The sequence below is a fragment of the Ctenocephalides felis genome, unplaced genomic scaffold (assembly GCF_003426905.1).
Source record: "Ctenocephalides felis isolate EL2017-DRISC unplaced genomic scaffold, ASM342690v1 CF-g0.4_SCAFFOLD_03572, whole genome shotgun sequence".
Lineage (NCBI taxonomy): Eukaryota > Metazoa > Arthropoda > Insecta > Siphonaptera > Pulicidae > Ctenocephalides > Ctenocephalides felis.
In genome coordinates, this window is record NW_020539726.1 from 43,210,788 (window position 1) to 43,227,844 (window position 17,057).

At 31.9% G+C, this 17,057-nt stretch overlaps 2 protein-coding genes across 2 annotated transcripts in view; both read left to right on the forward strand.

Moving 5' to 3' along the window:
* The first annotated feature begins 787 nt into the window (after positions 1–787).
* On the forward strand, positions 788–6,431 carry LOC113388553. Its single transcript, XM_026625923.1, has 4 exons — positions 788–972; positions 1,072–1,195; positions 5,926–6,150; positions 6,228–6,431. Exons 1-4 carry the CDS (start codon positions 788–790, stop codon positions 6,429–6,431), a joined length of 738 nt encoding a protein of 245 aa, XP_026481708.1.
* Positions 6,432–8,852: 2,421 nt separating this feature from the next.
* The window catches only part of LOC113388554, a 9,294-nt gene continuing 1,089 nt past the window's right edge, over positions 8,853–17,057 (forward strand). Inside the window, exons 1-3 of the mRNA XM_026625924.1 lie at positions 8,853–9,079; positions 9,368–9,438; positions 16,614–17,055. Of these exons, the coding sequence (XP_026481709.1) occupies positions 16,727–17,055 (329 nt within the window). The 5' untranslated portion in view covers positions 8,853–9,079; positions 9,368–9,438; positions 16,614–16,726. The remainder of the gene's footprint in view (positions 9,080–9,367; positions 9,439–16,613; positions 17,056–17,057) is intronic.

Here is a 17,057-nt window from a genome sequence, read left to right on the forward strand (position 1 = left end):
GATTTAAATTAATATATACACTGGTATAAAAATATAAATTAATATATACAAAACCTTTCTGGGAACCATTGCAGACTGATAAGATTCCAAAATTAATTTTAATTTGAAAATTTGCATTTGACTTAAATACATAAATTGATTTTTACATAAAGATTCAAATTTTGTATGCTTATAGAATTGTAACCCGTTCTGATTGCTATTTTTGAAAGTTAATAAAAAAAAAAAAAAAAAATTTGTATACACTTATTCTAGGAATGAATCTTTATGTAAAAATCAATTTATGTATTTAAGTCAAATAAAGCAAATTTTCAAATTAAAATTAATTTTGGAATCTTATCAGCCTGCAATGGTTTTCAGAAAGGTTTTGTATATTTAGATTTAGATTTTTATACCAGTGTATATATTAATTTAAATCAGTATGATTTCTTCTTGAGGAAGTAACTTCCTCTACTCAAACATAAAAAATAAGATATAGATATATAAAAATATAATAATAGATAAGATTCCATATGCTGTTGAACCGATATGATTTCAAGAATCAAAACGCTTTCATCTATGTTTCATATTTGGCTATATTTTCCATTTATACAGTGAAAACCGACTTTTTTCACTAAAAACCGGTTTCCGAATTCCATAATTTTCGCCAAAAACCGTTTTTTTTAAAACCTGTTAATTGTTTCATCAAAAACATTGTTCTTTTTTCACCAGACGTGGTAACTCCCATAACATCTTTAACGTGGAGACGAACGACCCAGAATATCAACTTCAGTTAGAAAAATTAAGACTGATGAATTATGGTAGTGAAGAACCGGTAATCGGCGATTACATGCCGAACAATGACGAATCGGCAATCGATTATAGATATGGTTTAGGTGATATTTATGATGAACCTTCGATGGTGAAGAGAGCCACTTTTTATGACGACGAGTCTCAGGATGCCATACAGAATGCTATACTGTCCTCAGGATACAGGTGATAATTGATCCACCTGTTAATTAATGTCAATCCTGTTAATTATGTCTAAATTGGTTTTACTTTTGGAATTTTTAATTTATTTATTTTAATTTTAAGGAGAGGCGATTTGCTGACTATGGAGAGAGCCATCAGAGATTTGAACCGGGAGGACGTTAGGTTTGTGCAGCGGCTGATGCCTTTGCTTGAAAATGGGAAGACTAACTATGATCCTGCTAGTGAGGTAATGATATTTAATATTTATTAGGGTAGAGCGGGGCTTAAAGGTCCACCGATGCTATTTTAAAATGTAACCGACTATCGCCTTAAATCTGGTGACATTGCTAAACGAAACTTGTGGTGTATGGCATCGTGCTTTAAGGCAAATTGTTGGAACTTCGCGTACTGTAATGAAATATTCAAGAAATTTTAAACGTTTTCAAATATATTATTACAAATACTGTAACTTTTATTATTTTTGCTATCTTGTTATATCTGAACAAATCAAATGTAAATCATGAATCAATTTATCTCCAGAACATTAACAATCGTCATTTCATTTCGAATTCAATTTAAAAAAATAGTTGCTTAATTTGCACAAAATTGAAAAAGTGCTCCCTATAGTCACAGTCTAAACGCATTTGCAAATAATTCTGTGCGACATTTTCGCTTATACTGCGCTTAGCTTGGCGGCATTTTCACATTTTTCACAAAATTGGAAAAGTGCTCTAAGTAGATAAACAGTCTAAACGCACTTGGGTAAACATTTGTACCAGAGTGGCGCTTAGACTGTGCTTAGCCTGGGTAATTTTGTGAATTTTTAATCCAAAATTACAAAAATATTTTATGAAAAATAAAAAAGATGTAATAATTTTTTGTCCTCAAAAGCAATTGTTTTGTCAATACTAAACACACACACATCCATTTAGTTTCTGAGGTATGCCTGTAAATGTTCAGAAACCTTGAAAACGTCGAGAAATGCAAAAATTTTCATTTTCGATTTTCGGACCATTACTATAACTTACCCGTGTTAATTTAACGTTATTTCTAGATACTGAAAATATAAGTACTAAATGTGAGTGAGGAGGGGTAATTTTAAATATCATCGGGAAGGAAGGAAGGAGTACAAAAATTCTTAAAAATTGATCATGTGATTAATGGATGGCCCCCAACTAGTGTTGCATGGCATTGTGTATTTTTTCAAAATTTTCAAAAATGAAGATTTTAATTTTTGGTACGGAAAGTTCCAGCAAATTGCCTTAACCCTCTAACCCGGAAGATTACTTTGAAGTAATCTTCATGTTTTGCTTTAATTTATAACCGTATGACAACATAATCACATGCAAATAAGCATGAACTTGTCCCTCGTACTTTATTTGACATTTCTTCTTCAGACACCAACATCATTTGAAGTATAGTCATAATAGTGCGAGCTTTCGAGAAGGAAGCATCAAATTTAGTGAAAAAAAAAATTGTGTTTTTTGTGCCAAATATTTTTTGAACCAATCATTATTTCGACATCGGAATTTTTTTATTTTGTTGGTAAGTAATCCCCCTTTCAATTATTATATATTTTATTGTGAAAAAAAATTTTTTTTCGGTATTTTGAAGGGAAAAACAGAGGTTACTTCAAAGTAATCTTGCCGGATTCAGTGTTTTTTTTTTCCCAACGCGTTTTTACCGTTTATCGCACATTTTCTTGTTTATCTCTTTTGTTACATGAAAAACGTGTTGGGGTCGATTTTTTTTTTAATGCAATAAGATGGTGCACCATTTGCGGCAGTATATGCCCAATAAGCCACACAAATGGGGCATGAAATTATTCGTTCTATGTGACTCATCTGGATTTGCTTATCGGTTCGAAGTTTACAATGGCGCTGGAGACAACAAACTCGTAGATGGCCATCCAAATCTTGGTGCTTCGGCGAATGTTGTCATGCGATTGTCTCAAACCATCCCGGATATGGCAAATCACATTGTATACTTCGACAACTTTTATACAAGTTTGCCTCTGTTGGTGTATTTGCGCGCTCGTGGAATTTTCAGTCTTGGTACGATACGAGTGAACAGAGTGCCTGGTTGTAAGCTGAGTTTGGAAACAGCCATCAAAGATAAACCAAGAGGATATTCTGAGGAATATGTGGCATCCTCATATGGCGTTGATCTAACTACTGTATTGTGAAAAGACAACAAAGTCGTTCGTTTGGCATCGACGTATGTTGGTGTGAAACCATTTCAAACCAGTTTGACAAATCCAATCAAACAACCACGAAAAGCCAGCCGATTTGTTCGCAAGCAAGGCCGCATTGACATCGATTGCCCCGAAATCATTAGCGAATATAACAAACATATGGGCGGCGTAAAATATCATAACAAAAAATAATTAATTTCTACTACATTCCATTGTTCTTTTATTCACTTTTTTCAATAAATACCATACAGAATAAAAATATCTACCTGTATCAAATTTTTCACTGAACCCGTCAAGATTACTTTGAAGTAATCTTCACCTTTTTGTACCTGGTAGCTAAACGGTAAGTCAAAATGAAAATCTAATGATGCAGAAGTGTTTGTTATGGTCAAATTAGTCTAGAAAAAATTGTTCTGACTTTTTTTACTGGCTCTATCAAAAACTCGGGTTAGAGGGTTAAGGCACAATGCCATGTACCACTAGTTGAAATATACAAATCGGACGCTCCGTTCTCTCACAAACTTCAATTTTATTTTCTGCACTAATGAGCACCTCTCCTGAGCAATAGGAATTGAAAATATTTTGAATTTTTTAAGTCGGTTAATCCAAAATCGTGGACGAAAAATTGTATCCATACACACACATACACACACCGCATCCATTTTTTCTATGGTATGCCAAAATGTTCAGAAACCTTTGGAACGTAAGGATAAGGAAGTTAATTGGTGGACCTTTTTGCCCCCCGGCTGTCCCTTTTCATTTCACCTATGAGGTAAAAGGAGACAGTTGACAAATTTTCAAAAATTAAAATCGATCTATCATTGCAGTTTGATATCGATGCAGCTTTCGAAAGTGGAAATTTTGATATAGAAAGTGATTCTTTACCAAAGGCCGACAGAGAGAGGCGTATGGTATTGAAGAGGGACGGCGTCGAATATCCTCAAAACGATGACAATGTAAGTCAGTAATAAAATATTATATATATATATATACTAGCTGACCCGGCAAACGTTGTTTTGCTAATAATCACTTTAATTAATCAGAATTTTTGGATTCTAGGGATCAAAATAACGATGATTTTTTGCAATTTTTGTATCTAAGACCTCTAAGGGGAGGTCCCAAGGGTTAACCATGGGCATGGCTAGATCGGCCTTCCAAAGTTACTGGGGGTCGGTCATACATTTGGACATTATTGAGGCGCTCTACATGAGCCAAAACAGGATTTTTCAAAATTACACCCAATTCTTGGGTCAATGCACGGGACATCATAATTCAATTTAGAGATATGGTGTCTTCAGCAAAGTATCTTATTTTGATCCATAGAATCTAAAAATTTATTAATCACGCTTAAAAACGGGGGTGGGAAAGTTTGATAAAAAATCACGAAATATTGCATGTGGAGAGATGGGATAAATAGTAGGGTATCGCGTATATTTATTTTTTACCTGAATTTTAGAAAAAAAATTGTATATACAGTATCGAATTTGAATGATCTAAAAAACATTCAATTTGTAATGATTGGGAGAAGAGGTGATTAGTTTTTGGCAAAGGCAGGTCTAGTGCAAAAAATGGCAGTTTTTGAGAGAACTAAGCGACCGATTTGAATGATCTAAATGAAAATATAAAAATAAATAAATATTTTTGTAATTTTGGATTATAAAAATTCAAAAATTCAAAAAATTACCTAGGCTAAGCTCAGTCTAAGCGCCACTCCGGTACAAATGTTTACCCGAGTGCGTTTAGACGCTTTAGACTGTTATGTGAAAAGTATTGAAAAATGTGAAAATGCCGCCAAGCTAAGCAAAGTATAAGTGAAAATGTCGCACAGAATTATTTGCAAATGCGTTTAGACTGTGACTATGCGAGAGCACTTCAATTCAATTTTGTGTAAATTAGGCAACTATTTGTTTTGAAATTGAATTGGAAATGTAATGACGATTGTTAATGTTCTGGAGATAAATTGATTTATGATTTACATTTGATTTGCTCAGATATGAGCCGCTCAGTGCACACATCGACTAACTCCACTTTTTGAAAAAACTGAGATATTAGTGGGAAAGAACTTGGTATAATCATAACTTTTTATGATTATAATAATTTTCCAAAAAAATAAAAATTGCCACTGTGAAACGAAATTTTTTTTTGACCACTGAATCCATAAGTCATTTATTTCAGAAGACATTTTGATTAACTCCATTCTGTAGTGTATATATGTTCTGGTTGGGTTGGATTTCGGGTTTCAAATTCATGAATTACGAATAAGAACACAGAACTGTAGGGTGTTGTGGGTCTCGAGAAAAAATCATCTAGTTTTATAAAAGACATCGAAGACGTTACAAACTTTGAAAAAATAACATACTAAAATTCGTGTACCCGGCAAAACAAGAATATTAAAACTGCCTGAAGTTTATTGAAACTTGTTCAAAGTACGGAAATAAGAGCTAACTTAATTAAAAATAAATTTCTGGTCGGTGAAAATAGTTATTAATCTATTAACTCAAGATTTTGTTGTCATACACCACTAGTTTGAATATATTTCAGAACACATTTCAATAGTTGGCTGTTTGTTATGTCGTATGTGCTTGGTTTTCACAGTACATTTACTGAAAGTCAAAACTTATAAGTGATGCTGAACGAGATGTTTCACTCGATGATGCATTTATTAAAACTCAACATTCAATCACGGTTACAGCTAGTATTACACAATAATTATCGACATTTCAAACAACTGATTATAAAATTTCATATGTATAAATAGCAATATCAATGTATTTTTTCTCCAGAGGGACCCGACAATGGACGATGAGGATATACACGAAAATCCTGTTAAATTGTTACCAAAACGCTTCGCCGATCCGGATCTTTTCGAACCAGCAAACGTAGTGGGCGAATCGAGATATTTTCTCACTAAGGAAAACGTTAATAATTATCTGAAGGGAGGAAGTCCCATTTTGGTAAACGACTTTTACGTAACAGACCCATTACAGCGTTTACTAACGCACCCACTGGTTACGTAACAAAATTGTACTTCACACACAAATTGGATTTGATAACATTTGGTTCAACTTTTTATTTTTTTCAGCAGTCGTCCATTGATGGTGAAAACGACAACCAACCAGAAGTGACTGATAATGATTATGATAATAATTTATTCGATGCTCGTTCGGTTATAGAAGAAGAGGCTGATTTGCACGGCGGCGGAGGCACCAGGAGCTATCTGGCTAATGTCAGGAATAAAAATCAACAGAGAATGCTGCAGGAGGAGAATGCAAAACACAAATCTGCATAATTTTATATAGAATCTTTGAGTTTTTTTTTAGTTGAAACCAATATTGGTTTAATAAATTTAATGAGTGGTTTGAATTTTGTTTTTGTTTGGTATTGAACAAGGGTAAGCTAAGAGAGCCGTAATATTTTAGTATGATCTATAAGACTATGGTATCTACCATATTTTTTTTTTATTAAAATCGTCGAATTTTTTTTAACTTCCCGTAGGGTAGTTTATAGCAATGGGCCGAAAATCGAAAATAAAATTTTTTGCATTTCTCGACGTTTTGAAGGTTTCTGAACATTTTTAAGGCATACCTCAGAAAAAATGGATGTGCGTGTGTGTGTGTGTTTTGTATGTCCGCATTTTTTCGTCCACGTTTTCGGGCGCACGGATCAACCGATTTGAATGGTTCAAAGAACATTTGATTCCTATTGATAGGAAGATAAGCTGATTAGTTTTTGGCAAAGGTAGGTCTCGCCATTTCGAAGATACAGAGCTAAATGTGCAAAAAAGGGCAGTTTTTGAGTGAACTAAGCGTCCGATTTCAATTATTCAAAAAACTTTCTGCTTGTATTGACAAAAAAATTGCATTTGAGGATAAAAAATTATTACATCTTTATTAGCAAATTACAGAATTATTTGCAAATGCCTTTAGACTGTGATTATACGGGAGCACTTTTTCAATTTTGTGTAACTATTTGGGCAACTATTTTTTTGAAATTGAATTCGAAATGAAATGACGATTGTTAATGTTCTGGAGATAAATTGATTTATGATTTACATTTGATTTGCTTAGATATGATAGCAAAAACAATGAAAGTTTCAGTATTTGTAATAATATATTTGAAAACGTTCAAAATTTCTTGAATATTTCATTACGGTACGGGAAGTTCCAGCAATTTGCCTTAAGGCACGATGCCATACACCACTAGTTTTTTTAACACTTTATTACAAGAAAACGGCCTGGCTGAACTTTACCATGAATGAAAGTAAAAAATACTGATATATTGGGATGCTGAATGGGATATTTCACTCGATAATGCATCTAGTACAGCTAAATAATCAATCATGAAAGATACACTTGCGCTATTTTCCATCTTAATAATTAGATGTTACATTCTGTTTGATGGATGTTTTCGAATTTCCTTGCTCCCAGGGGCACAAATGCTCCCAAATTGATGAAAAAAAATTCTCTGAAAGTTTTAAGTCTTAATATTAAGATAGTCCACAATTAAATCAAAGTCTTGGTTTTTCTTCCTAAGTAAATACTTATGGGCCAATTCTGCCATAACAGAGCTTATAACATAGCGTTGTCATAGCAACATATAAACAAGCAAGGGAGAGTGTTTTGATAAAAGAATCTTCAATGATGCAATTATTGTAACACTCTTTTTTGCTGGAAACATTTGAAACCCGGAAGCAAAAAATTTCGAAAAAGTCCATATTAAGGACCACCCTAATGTATATATATATACCAGCTGGCCCGGCAAATTTTGTTTAGCCATGAAAAATATTTCTAAAAAATTGAATTAATCATAAAAAATATTTCTAGAATGTATATAAGTATGGTATATAAATGAAGGTTGCTAATAGAAATTATGTGGCTGGTTTACCCACTGCAAAGCATGCCACATATAATTGTTCCTGGGGAATTTTAATAGTCATTTTTTAATAATATAAAATATGTAAATATGCATTTAAGATAAAGGAAATAAAGGATGTAATCAAATTTTAATTTAAGTTTAGATAATAGAAAAAAAGTCTTCACCTTCAAGTATAAAAATTTGCACTAGAGAAGAATTTGTTTCGGTTAAAATATACAGATAAATTAATATATTTATATTTTGTGCACAGAAGAGGATTCTTTATGTGAAAGCTTTTTATATTTGAATTTTATTATAAATTTGATACATCTCAGACAGACAGAAATGCCTGGTATGAATGAGAGATTGTACAAAATATCTATGCAATAGTATATATTTATTTTCTACATGTCGTTATTATATATTTGATGTATATAATAAGGTCATTACAACATTTTATATCATTTATTCTAATTCAATTATACGTTTATTTATTTTTACATTCATGCTTTGGTCTAATTTATTTATCTAGATTCGCTTTATAACATTCTTTTAACTTAATTTTAAATTTATTCTCTTCTTTGGTCATCTTTACCTCTTTTGGAAGCCCATTGAATAATTTCAATTCTTTTGTGACAGATGTATATAAAACTTTATATACGTCATATAGATTTAAATCTTTCTATCTTTTTGAACAATTCAAAATGATTTGAAATGTGGAATTTAAATTCCCCGCCATTTGCAATCACGTGTCCTTTTCCCTCATCGGGCAACCCCGTTGACATTGAATCGAAACGCTCGGCGACCTGGCAACACTGAGTACGTAACACATCTAGAAAGTGACGATAATGGCGTAGGTAGTAACAAAAATGCATTTTAAAGTAACAAAAGTGCGTATTTACTAGTTTAAGGACTATCAAGTGATTCAGTTTTTACCCTGCGCCATTTAAAACAAAACCAAGTGTACTTTACAAAGTTGTAATTAAAGTTTATTGAGTGTGTTTGTTAGTCTGGTGTAATTAGTCATCAGCAATGTGGTGATATTATGAGATATAAGAATTTTATTATAGTTTTAAGTTTAAGGTATTGATATTTGTATGTTGTATTGTACATGTTGTATAAAGACTTGTTTAATAAAACGTTTTTACATGCCTTTATCGATGATTAATTTTTCATGCAATGCTTTCAAACAATATGGCGACATTTGTAATCGTCCTCGATTCAATGTGACGCTTTTCCTTTCGATATTTTTTTTGTTTTAATTTGATCACGTTGTCATGTGCGTGTTTAGCTTTTGTTTTATAAATAAAATTTATAAATTGGACGAAGCTTAAAGTTTTCTTTAGAATTCTAATAAATCTGATTCTACAGGTAGTGTAGTGAAAGAATGTCAGTGATGGTGAAATCCAGAAGCAAATTTAGACTTTACACATTTATTTAAGGTTAGTAGAATAGTTTTTAAGGATACTTTTAGTTTTTAATATTAATTTGTAATGCACTGATGTGTAGCAGCACACATGGCTTTTAGCGTATGCTATTATATCATATTTCATCTAGAACAATTCCTTAACTTTGAGCAAATGATTGAAATTTGTGAGTGTTTTATCTTTATATAGAAGTAATTGAGGTCCTAAGGAATTTCCCAAGTGATTTATGATACTAATCGACATGTAATGACTATTCGTGTCCAGAAGGGATGGCTCTCGATATGCAAGCAAAAAAATGTCAGTTACAATATCTCTAGTCGATGGTGACATTCTTACATGAGAGAAGGGATTTTTTTTTTACATACAAGCATGTATACTTATTAATAGGAATCAATTGCATTTTGAATCATTCAAATCGGTTACTCAGTGTGCAAAAATTTTCTCTTTACAGAAAATTAATTAATGATTACATTTTTTAATCTGATGGAAATGGCTTGGTTTTTCTTCTTGCAAACCTAATTTATCTTTTATAAGAGTATTTGATACAAATCAACCTGGAATCACCTTTCGTGTCCAGAAGAGATGGTTCTAGATATGCAAGCAAAAAAATTGCATTTAATAATAGTTTGTTATAATACTTTAGTTTCTGGTTGATGATGACATTCTTACATCAGAAGAAGGATTTCTTTACACACAAGCAAATAATTGAAGTATCTTTAAATTCTGAATGTGTCTTTACCTACTAGTTGTTTAATTATTGGCACTGAAGAAAAACTTGTCTCGGATGTGCGCAGATCAATTTAGAATGATTTATGGAGCTTCTCTTTATTTAGAATAGGGTATTTTTTATGTGTCGTTACTAAAGTACATAATAGTTTGTTATAATAATTTTAGTTTGTGTCTAATTTACTACAAAATGCACATGTTCTCAAGCATATCCTAAAACCCTAATTCTCATATTATCATTTCAAATTATATTGTTTCTCACTTTAGAAATATGCTTCAATGTACAACCAAATAATTCAACTTTCTTTATTCAGATTTTTTCTGATTCTGATCATTCTTTACTTACGAGTATATTAATTGGGACTAGAGGAGAGTTTGTCTCGGATAAAATAAATAATAATTGCCTTTCGTGTTTCGAAGAGGCTTCTTTTTAGTTGATGGTGACATTCTTTGATTTCGGAATGTGTTTTCATCTGTTAATAATTGGCACTGGAGAAGAATTTTTCTCGGATGTTTGTGAACCAATTTAGAATGAATTTGTATTGCTCTTTTTAAGGTGTTCTTTATGTGCCGTTACAAAAGTACATAATAGTTTGTTACAATAATTTTACTTTTTGTCTAATTTACTACAAAATGCACAAGTTCTCGAATATATACTAAAATTCTATAATTATTGTGTTAATCATTTATAATATACCTTAACCTCACAAGGCTCATTTTTTCTTTAATTTGTGACAAAAATATATTGTTTGTAACTGGTTATCAGAGGATGAGGAAAACTTATAAAATTGAAAATAAACCCTTTGGTAAATATTTGTATTATTACAATGCTAAATGTCAGTAGCATCCATAAAGGTGTTAAGACATGTCGCTAATTATAGTTTTATGGCTATAGGGACTATTGAAGTCGGTGTTCCACATATGGAACTAGATGCCTTGTATGGTTCATTTATAATCAAATAATTGTAGTTTCTTTATTCAGAAGGGATGAGTCTTTACCTATGAGTATATTAATTGCCTCTAAAGGAGAATTTGTCTTGGATAAAGTTTATAGATAATTTAATAATTGCCTTTCGTGTCCAGCAGAGGCTTCTTTATGTGCAAGCTTGTACATAATACTTTGTTTCGATAATTTTAGTATTTGATTGATGGTTTGTCATATATAAATTAGATCAGTAGGTTGGTTCTTTTGTGTCACAAAAAAAGTTTCAGTTACAGATCTTTACAGATTTAGAGCCTTAGTTTGCTGAATTATTTTCTTTGGTATATGCCATTTGATTAACTCATTTCGTATTAATAATTTAAGTGGGTGGTTGTCTCAGTTTTGAAATGAAAAGACATGAAATGACATGAAACAGGATTTTTAGTTACAAAATGCATTCGAGAAAGTCTATTCATTCATTAAATTAAGTTAAAACCAATTATTAGAAATATAGTTTCATATATAGTTGAGTTTTTTGTTACATGTGTGATAAATTAATTCTTTGTGAATATGTCTTACATATGTTTTGTTTTATATTCAATTTTTTCTATATTTATTTCATATTATCTCCACAATTTTGTATAAGGCTGTTTTAGTTTTGATTGGAAACAGTAAATCGTTATAATGATAGAAAGTCTTCATAATCTTCAAAGTAATTATTTGGCAATCGAAACAATTTGTACAAAATTTCTTTTTCTAATCCTGTATCAATTTTATTTATTTATTTATTTATTTATTCAATGCCCAAGGCTATAATACAATATAGTTATATTGTATTTGTATTTGAAGTGTACAAATTATAAACTAAAGAGATAATATGTGAGAAAATTAGAATATTAAGAGTTCATAGATAGCTTTTATTTTTTTTTAATTTTACTTTTATTTTATTATTAATTTTGTTGTAAATAATGTGATAGATTTCACTGTCTCACTGATAATTATATATTCGAGTACTTGAAACATATGTGCAATTTTGTTATGTTAAAATTAATAACGAGAAATGCCAATCAAATTTTGTTATTCTACTCGAAGGATACTTTGTTTGTGAAAACTATTAGATGAAGTTTTTTGCTTCTTTGATGAAGAAAATTTGATTTGCTAATTTTAGATTTTCTAGTTATTCTAAATCGAATAAGACCAAGCAAAAATAGTGTGTGTGTGTGTGTATGTATGTAAGCCGATTTTCAATTTTCTTTATTTTCTCAAAAAAAAAACTGCTGAACCGATTTTAAAAATTTAAAAGCTATTTGATGTAACACGATGAGTACTAGCGTTAATTAATGTTGTGAGATGATCCGCCAAGCCGTTTCTTTGTAAGTAAAAAAAAATTCGTCCACATTTTAGCCCACGGTCTTGAATAGAATTTCAGAATTCATATTCACTTTGATTTGCTTTTGGTAAAAATCGACTGGGACGTTTCTTCCTATATAAATGTTGAGTTTTTTTTGAGGTTAAATGTTAGGTTTTGTAGTATGAAATAACATACTAAAATATTATAGGCCTACGATAAGCGATTAATTTATAAAAATTCATGAAAGTTTAGAATTTTGCCGCGCATTTAAGCAATTCTAATAAGAATCTGTATACATAGTATGTATGTACGGATACAATTTTTCGTCGACGTTTCTGGGCGCACGGATCAGCCGATTTGAATGATTCAAAATCATTCGATTCCTATTGATAGGGAGACGTGCTGATTAGTTTTTGGCAAAGGCAGGTTCAGCCGTTTCGGAGATACGGAGCAAAGAGTGTAGAAAATAGAAATCGAGTTTTTGAGATAACGGAGTATCGGATTTAAATTATCTAAAAAACATTCTATTCGTAATGTTGGGGAGAATTGGTGTTTAGTTTTTGGCAAAGACAGGTCCAGCCATTTCGAAGATTTGGAGCTAAATGTACAAAAAATGGCAGTTTTTGAGTGAACAAAGCGTCCGATTTGAATGATCTAAAAAACTTTCTGCTTGCATTGACAAAACAAATGCTTTTGAGGATAAAAAAATATTACATCTTTTTTTATTTTCCATAAAATATTTTTGTAATTTTGGATTAAAAATTCAAAAAATTACCCAGGCTAAGCACAGTCCAAGCGCCACTCTGGTACAAATGTTTACCCAAGCGCGTTTAGACTGTTAATGTACGGAGCACTTTTGCAATTTTGTGAAAACAACAAACTATTGAAAAATGTGAAAATGCCGCCAAGCTAAGCACAGTATAAGTGAAAATGTCGCACAGAATTATTTGCAAATGCGTTTAGACTATGACTATGCGGGAGCACTTTTTCAATTTTGTGCAAATTAGGCAACTATTTTTTTTAGAAATTGAATTCGAAATGAAATGACGATTGTTAATGTTCTGGAGATAAATTGATTTATTTATAATTTACATTTGATTTGCTCAGATATAACAAGATAGCAAAAATAATGAAAGTTGCAGTATTTGTAATAATATATTTGAAAACGTTTAAAATTTCTTGAATATTTCGTTACGGTACGGGAAGTTCCAGCAATTTGCCTTAAGGCACGATGCCATACACCACTAGTTTATTTTATAAATCAACCTTTAGTTTTTTATATATTGTTTGTTGGCCTTCAGATTGGTTTTTCTTCATGGAAAAACATACTATTACTCGCTATCTATTCATATATTATAATTACAATTCCATTTCCATAAAACTATTTGTTGTAATAAAATAAAAGTCGGTATTTTATTTTATGATTTTGTTTTGCAATTTTAATACAAACGTTTGCCTGTTATTAATTCCTCGACATGATATCTTGAATAGCATTATTGTAAATTATTAAGTGCCTATTGTATATAATTATCAATACATATTTCTGTGTGAAATCACTTCTGTCTGGACAGACCAGAAATAAGAGTAATAGAAGTTTGTATAAATAAATTATTTTGTTCCAATTATTATGCTGTTTTGATAAGTAAGCATTGTTTCAACTTTCATTTTTATTTATTGAACTAAATGTGTCAAGTGTTCAATGTGTTTGTGTGTGCAAATTTGCTGACTGTAAACAGGTTTTTGTTTGTTCAGTTATTTGCACATCTGTTATGGAAATATTGTTTTTTTATTTAAATTGTTCACTCAATGAATCTTATTATTTTAATTGCAGTTTATACATACAAAATTTTTGTAATTAATATAAAGTCCCGTAGAAATTTGTTGAGATGCTCATGTTCAATTTAATTGGTTCATCAAAATATTTTTTTTGAACTAGTGGTGCACAAAACATTTACTAGTGGTACATATTTACTTGTGCCACTATTTCAGATTTTTAAAGGATCAGAAAAAAATAATTTTTTTCTGAGATTTTTGAATTTTTTGGAACATTTTTGAAAATTTTAAAAACATTAGAAAAATTTGCATATTGAAAACAATAGCCTTTTTAAAAAATACTGATATTTTTATTTTTATTAACTGAAAACTAAATTTTTAGCTAAACGAACCTTTTTTTCTAATTTTTGAAATTTCTTGAAAGTTTTTCATACCTATCTGGTCGATTCAAATTTCAAAATTTCTTATTTTCGACCGCCAAATGGCATTTTTTTCAAACTTTTTGTTTTGCTGGATCTCGGAAACCGCTGGACTTGCATTTCCAAAATCTTGATCTTCATTACAATATAGGAATGTTTTTTTAAATCATTCTAATCGGATGCTCCGTTCTCTCCAAAACTCGATTTCCATTTTCTTAATTCTATGCTTCGTATCTTCGAAACGGCTAGACCTGCTTTCGCAAAAAAACTAATCAGCCCATCTTCTTATCAATAGGAATCGAATGCTTTTTAAATATTTCAAATCGGTTGATCCGTGCTCACGAAATCGTCGAGGAAAATTTGTATCCACACATACACACACACATTTTTTTCTAAGGTATGCCAAAATGTTCAGAAACCTCTCGAAAATTTTCATTACGTATTCGTACACAAAGGTAGTCAAGCGGATAGCTCTAGTAGCTTATAGAAAGGGTTAACTTGTAAAAAAAATTATGTAATATAAATGATGTAAAATTACCCTTCCCTGTCTCCAGCACCCAACATCATGTGTGTTTTTAGTACCTAGAAAGTTTCAAATTTCAATGATTTTTGGTTCTGGTTAGGTAATTTGATTTTTTTTTTAAATATCCTTTCGCCTCCTCCACCTGATATTTTGCGATTTTTTTTGTCAAACCCCTCATTTCCCTTTTGAGACTCACTCGATTAATGGACGCCCTCTTAATTAAATAAGTAATATTTGACTGAGTAGGGTCCTGTTTAAACATGTTAATATATTTTAATTAATAATTTTTGTTATGAGAGTGTTTCCTGCAGGAGCAAGCCGCTCAAATATTTGTCATACAAAAAATTTCAAGATTTTCCAATCATTATCTATAATACCCCGCCTAATAATATACAGTGGTACCCCGCCTTACGAGTTAATTCATTCCGTAACCATGCTCGCATGTCAAATTGTTAGTACCTCGAAGCAATTTTTTTTATATAAATACGTTGAAATGCTGTTAATTTGTTCCGTCAGTTAATTTGTTTTGAAGACCTGACTTCATGAAAATTTGGACAGTTCTTCATTTAGTCAATACAAATAAAATGTTTTTTGAATTATTCAAATCGGACGCTCTGTTCTCTTAAAAACTGAGTTACCGTTTTCGGCACTTTTTGCCCCGTATCTTCGGAACGGCAAACCTGCCTTCGCGAAAAACTAATCAGCACGTCTCCTTATCAATACGAATCGAATGTTTTTTTGAATTATACAAATCGGTTGATCCGTGTTCCCAAAATCGTCGACGAAAATTTGTATCCGCACACACATACATACACGCACACACACACACATACACACACACACATACACACACACACACACACATACATACTTGCCTTACGGGAAGTTTAAAAGACATTTATTGCTAAGATCAATTACTTATTCTGCAAAACCATAGCAAATTTCTAAATAAAAAAATACTAAATTATCATTATGCTAGTTCCTGAGTTTAAAAAAACTATCCGATGAGCATTGTTTTTTTTCTACTCATTATAGTATTGCGAAAATTAGTTGGACATGTCTCGTCAAACATCTCTGTTTCGGTAATTTTCGGTAATTTTTATCCATGAACTTTTCAACTTTGTCCCACATTGCCCGACTTCGGAGGCTCTTATCTCGAACAACACGTATGATGAGTCGCTCGTAAGGCGAGGTACCAGTATATTTTAAAATTAACAATTATTAAAATACTTATTAAAAAAAATTAAACAAGGGATAAATTTTGAAGCAAGTGTCTCGACACACTGGATGTCGTCTAGAGGCGACACTCGCACACACGGGTCACCTATAGGCGACTCTCGTAGCGAAAGAGTTAACAACGAGGAATTAATGAGTAATAAAATTGGGTTTCTACACACTTTACATGGTCATGATCATAGAAATTATCTTATTTTTTTAATTTACAAAAGTACTACATAAATTTCCTTCCTTTTCCAGGACAATATAAATTCTTGGACACACTCAACACAAAAAAAATCCACCCCACTGTGGTGACAACAACCATCAGCACAACAACCGCCAACTCGACCTCAATCTCTCTCTTCTTTACCATGCTGACGTCCTCCTCCGGTCATCAACAGCAGCCTCTGCAGTCTCAAGCGACTGCCACCAATTCCATCGACCACCAGATTAACGTGCCAATGACCAATTTGGAGGAGGGTGGTACAGTCGCCGCCGCCGCCGCCACTGGTGGTGTTGGCGGTGGTGCAGGCGGTGCGGCCGCCATCGGCGCCGAGTACGCGTCCAGCCTGGCCGATCTGACGGTCAACAGTAAGCCGCTGATCAATATGCTGACGATGCTGGCGGAAGAAAAACGAGAGATTCGCTGGAACCATTGTCAAAGCAATCGAGACTCACCTTGCCGAGGTGCGCATTTTCAGT

Bases quoted from the DNA above. Each gene is read 5' to 3' on its own strand.
- LOC113388553 (XM_026625923.1), top strand. From the start codon at position 788: ATGAATTATGGTAGTGAAGAACCGGTAATCGGCGATTACATGCCGAAC. The intron at 973-1,071 runs GTGATAATTGAT...TTTAATTTTAAG, and splicing joins ATACTGTCCTCAGGATACAG to GAGAGGCGATTTGCTGACTA. The intron at 1,196-5,925 runs GTAATGATATTT...TTTTTTCTCCAG, and splicing joins ACTATGATCCTGCTAGTGAG to AGGGACCCGACAATGGACGA.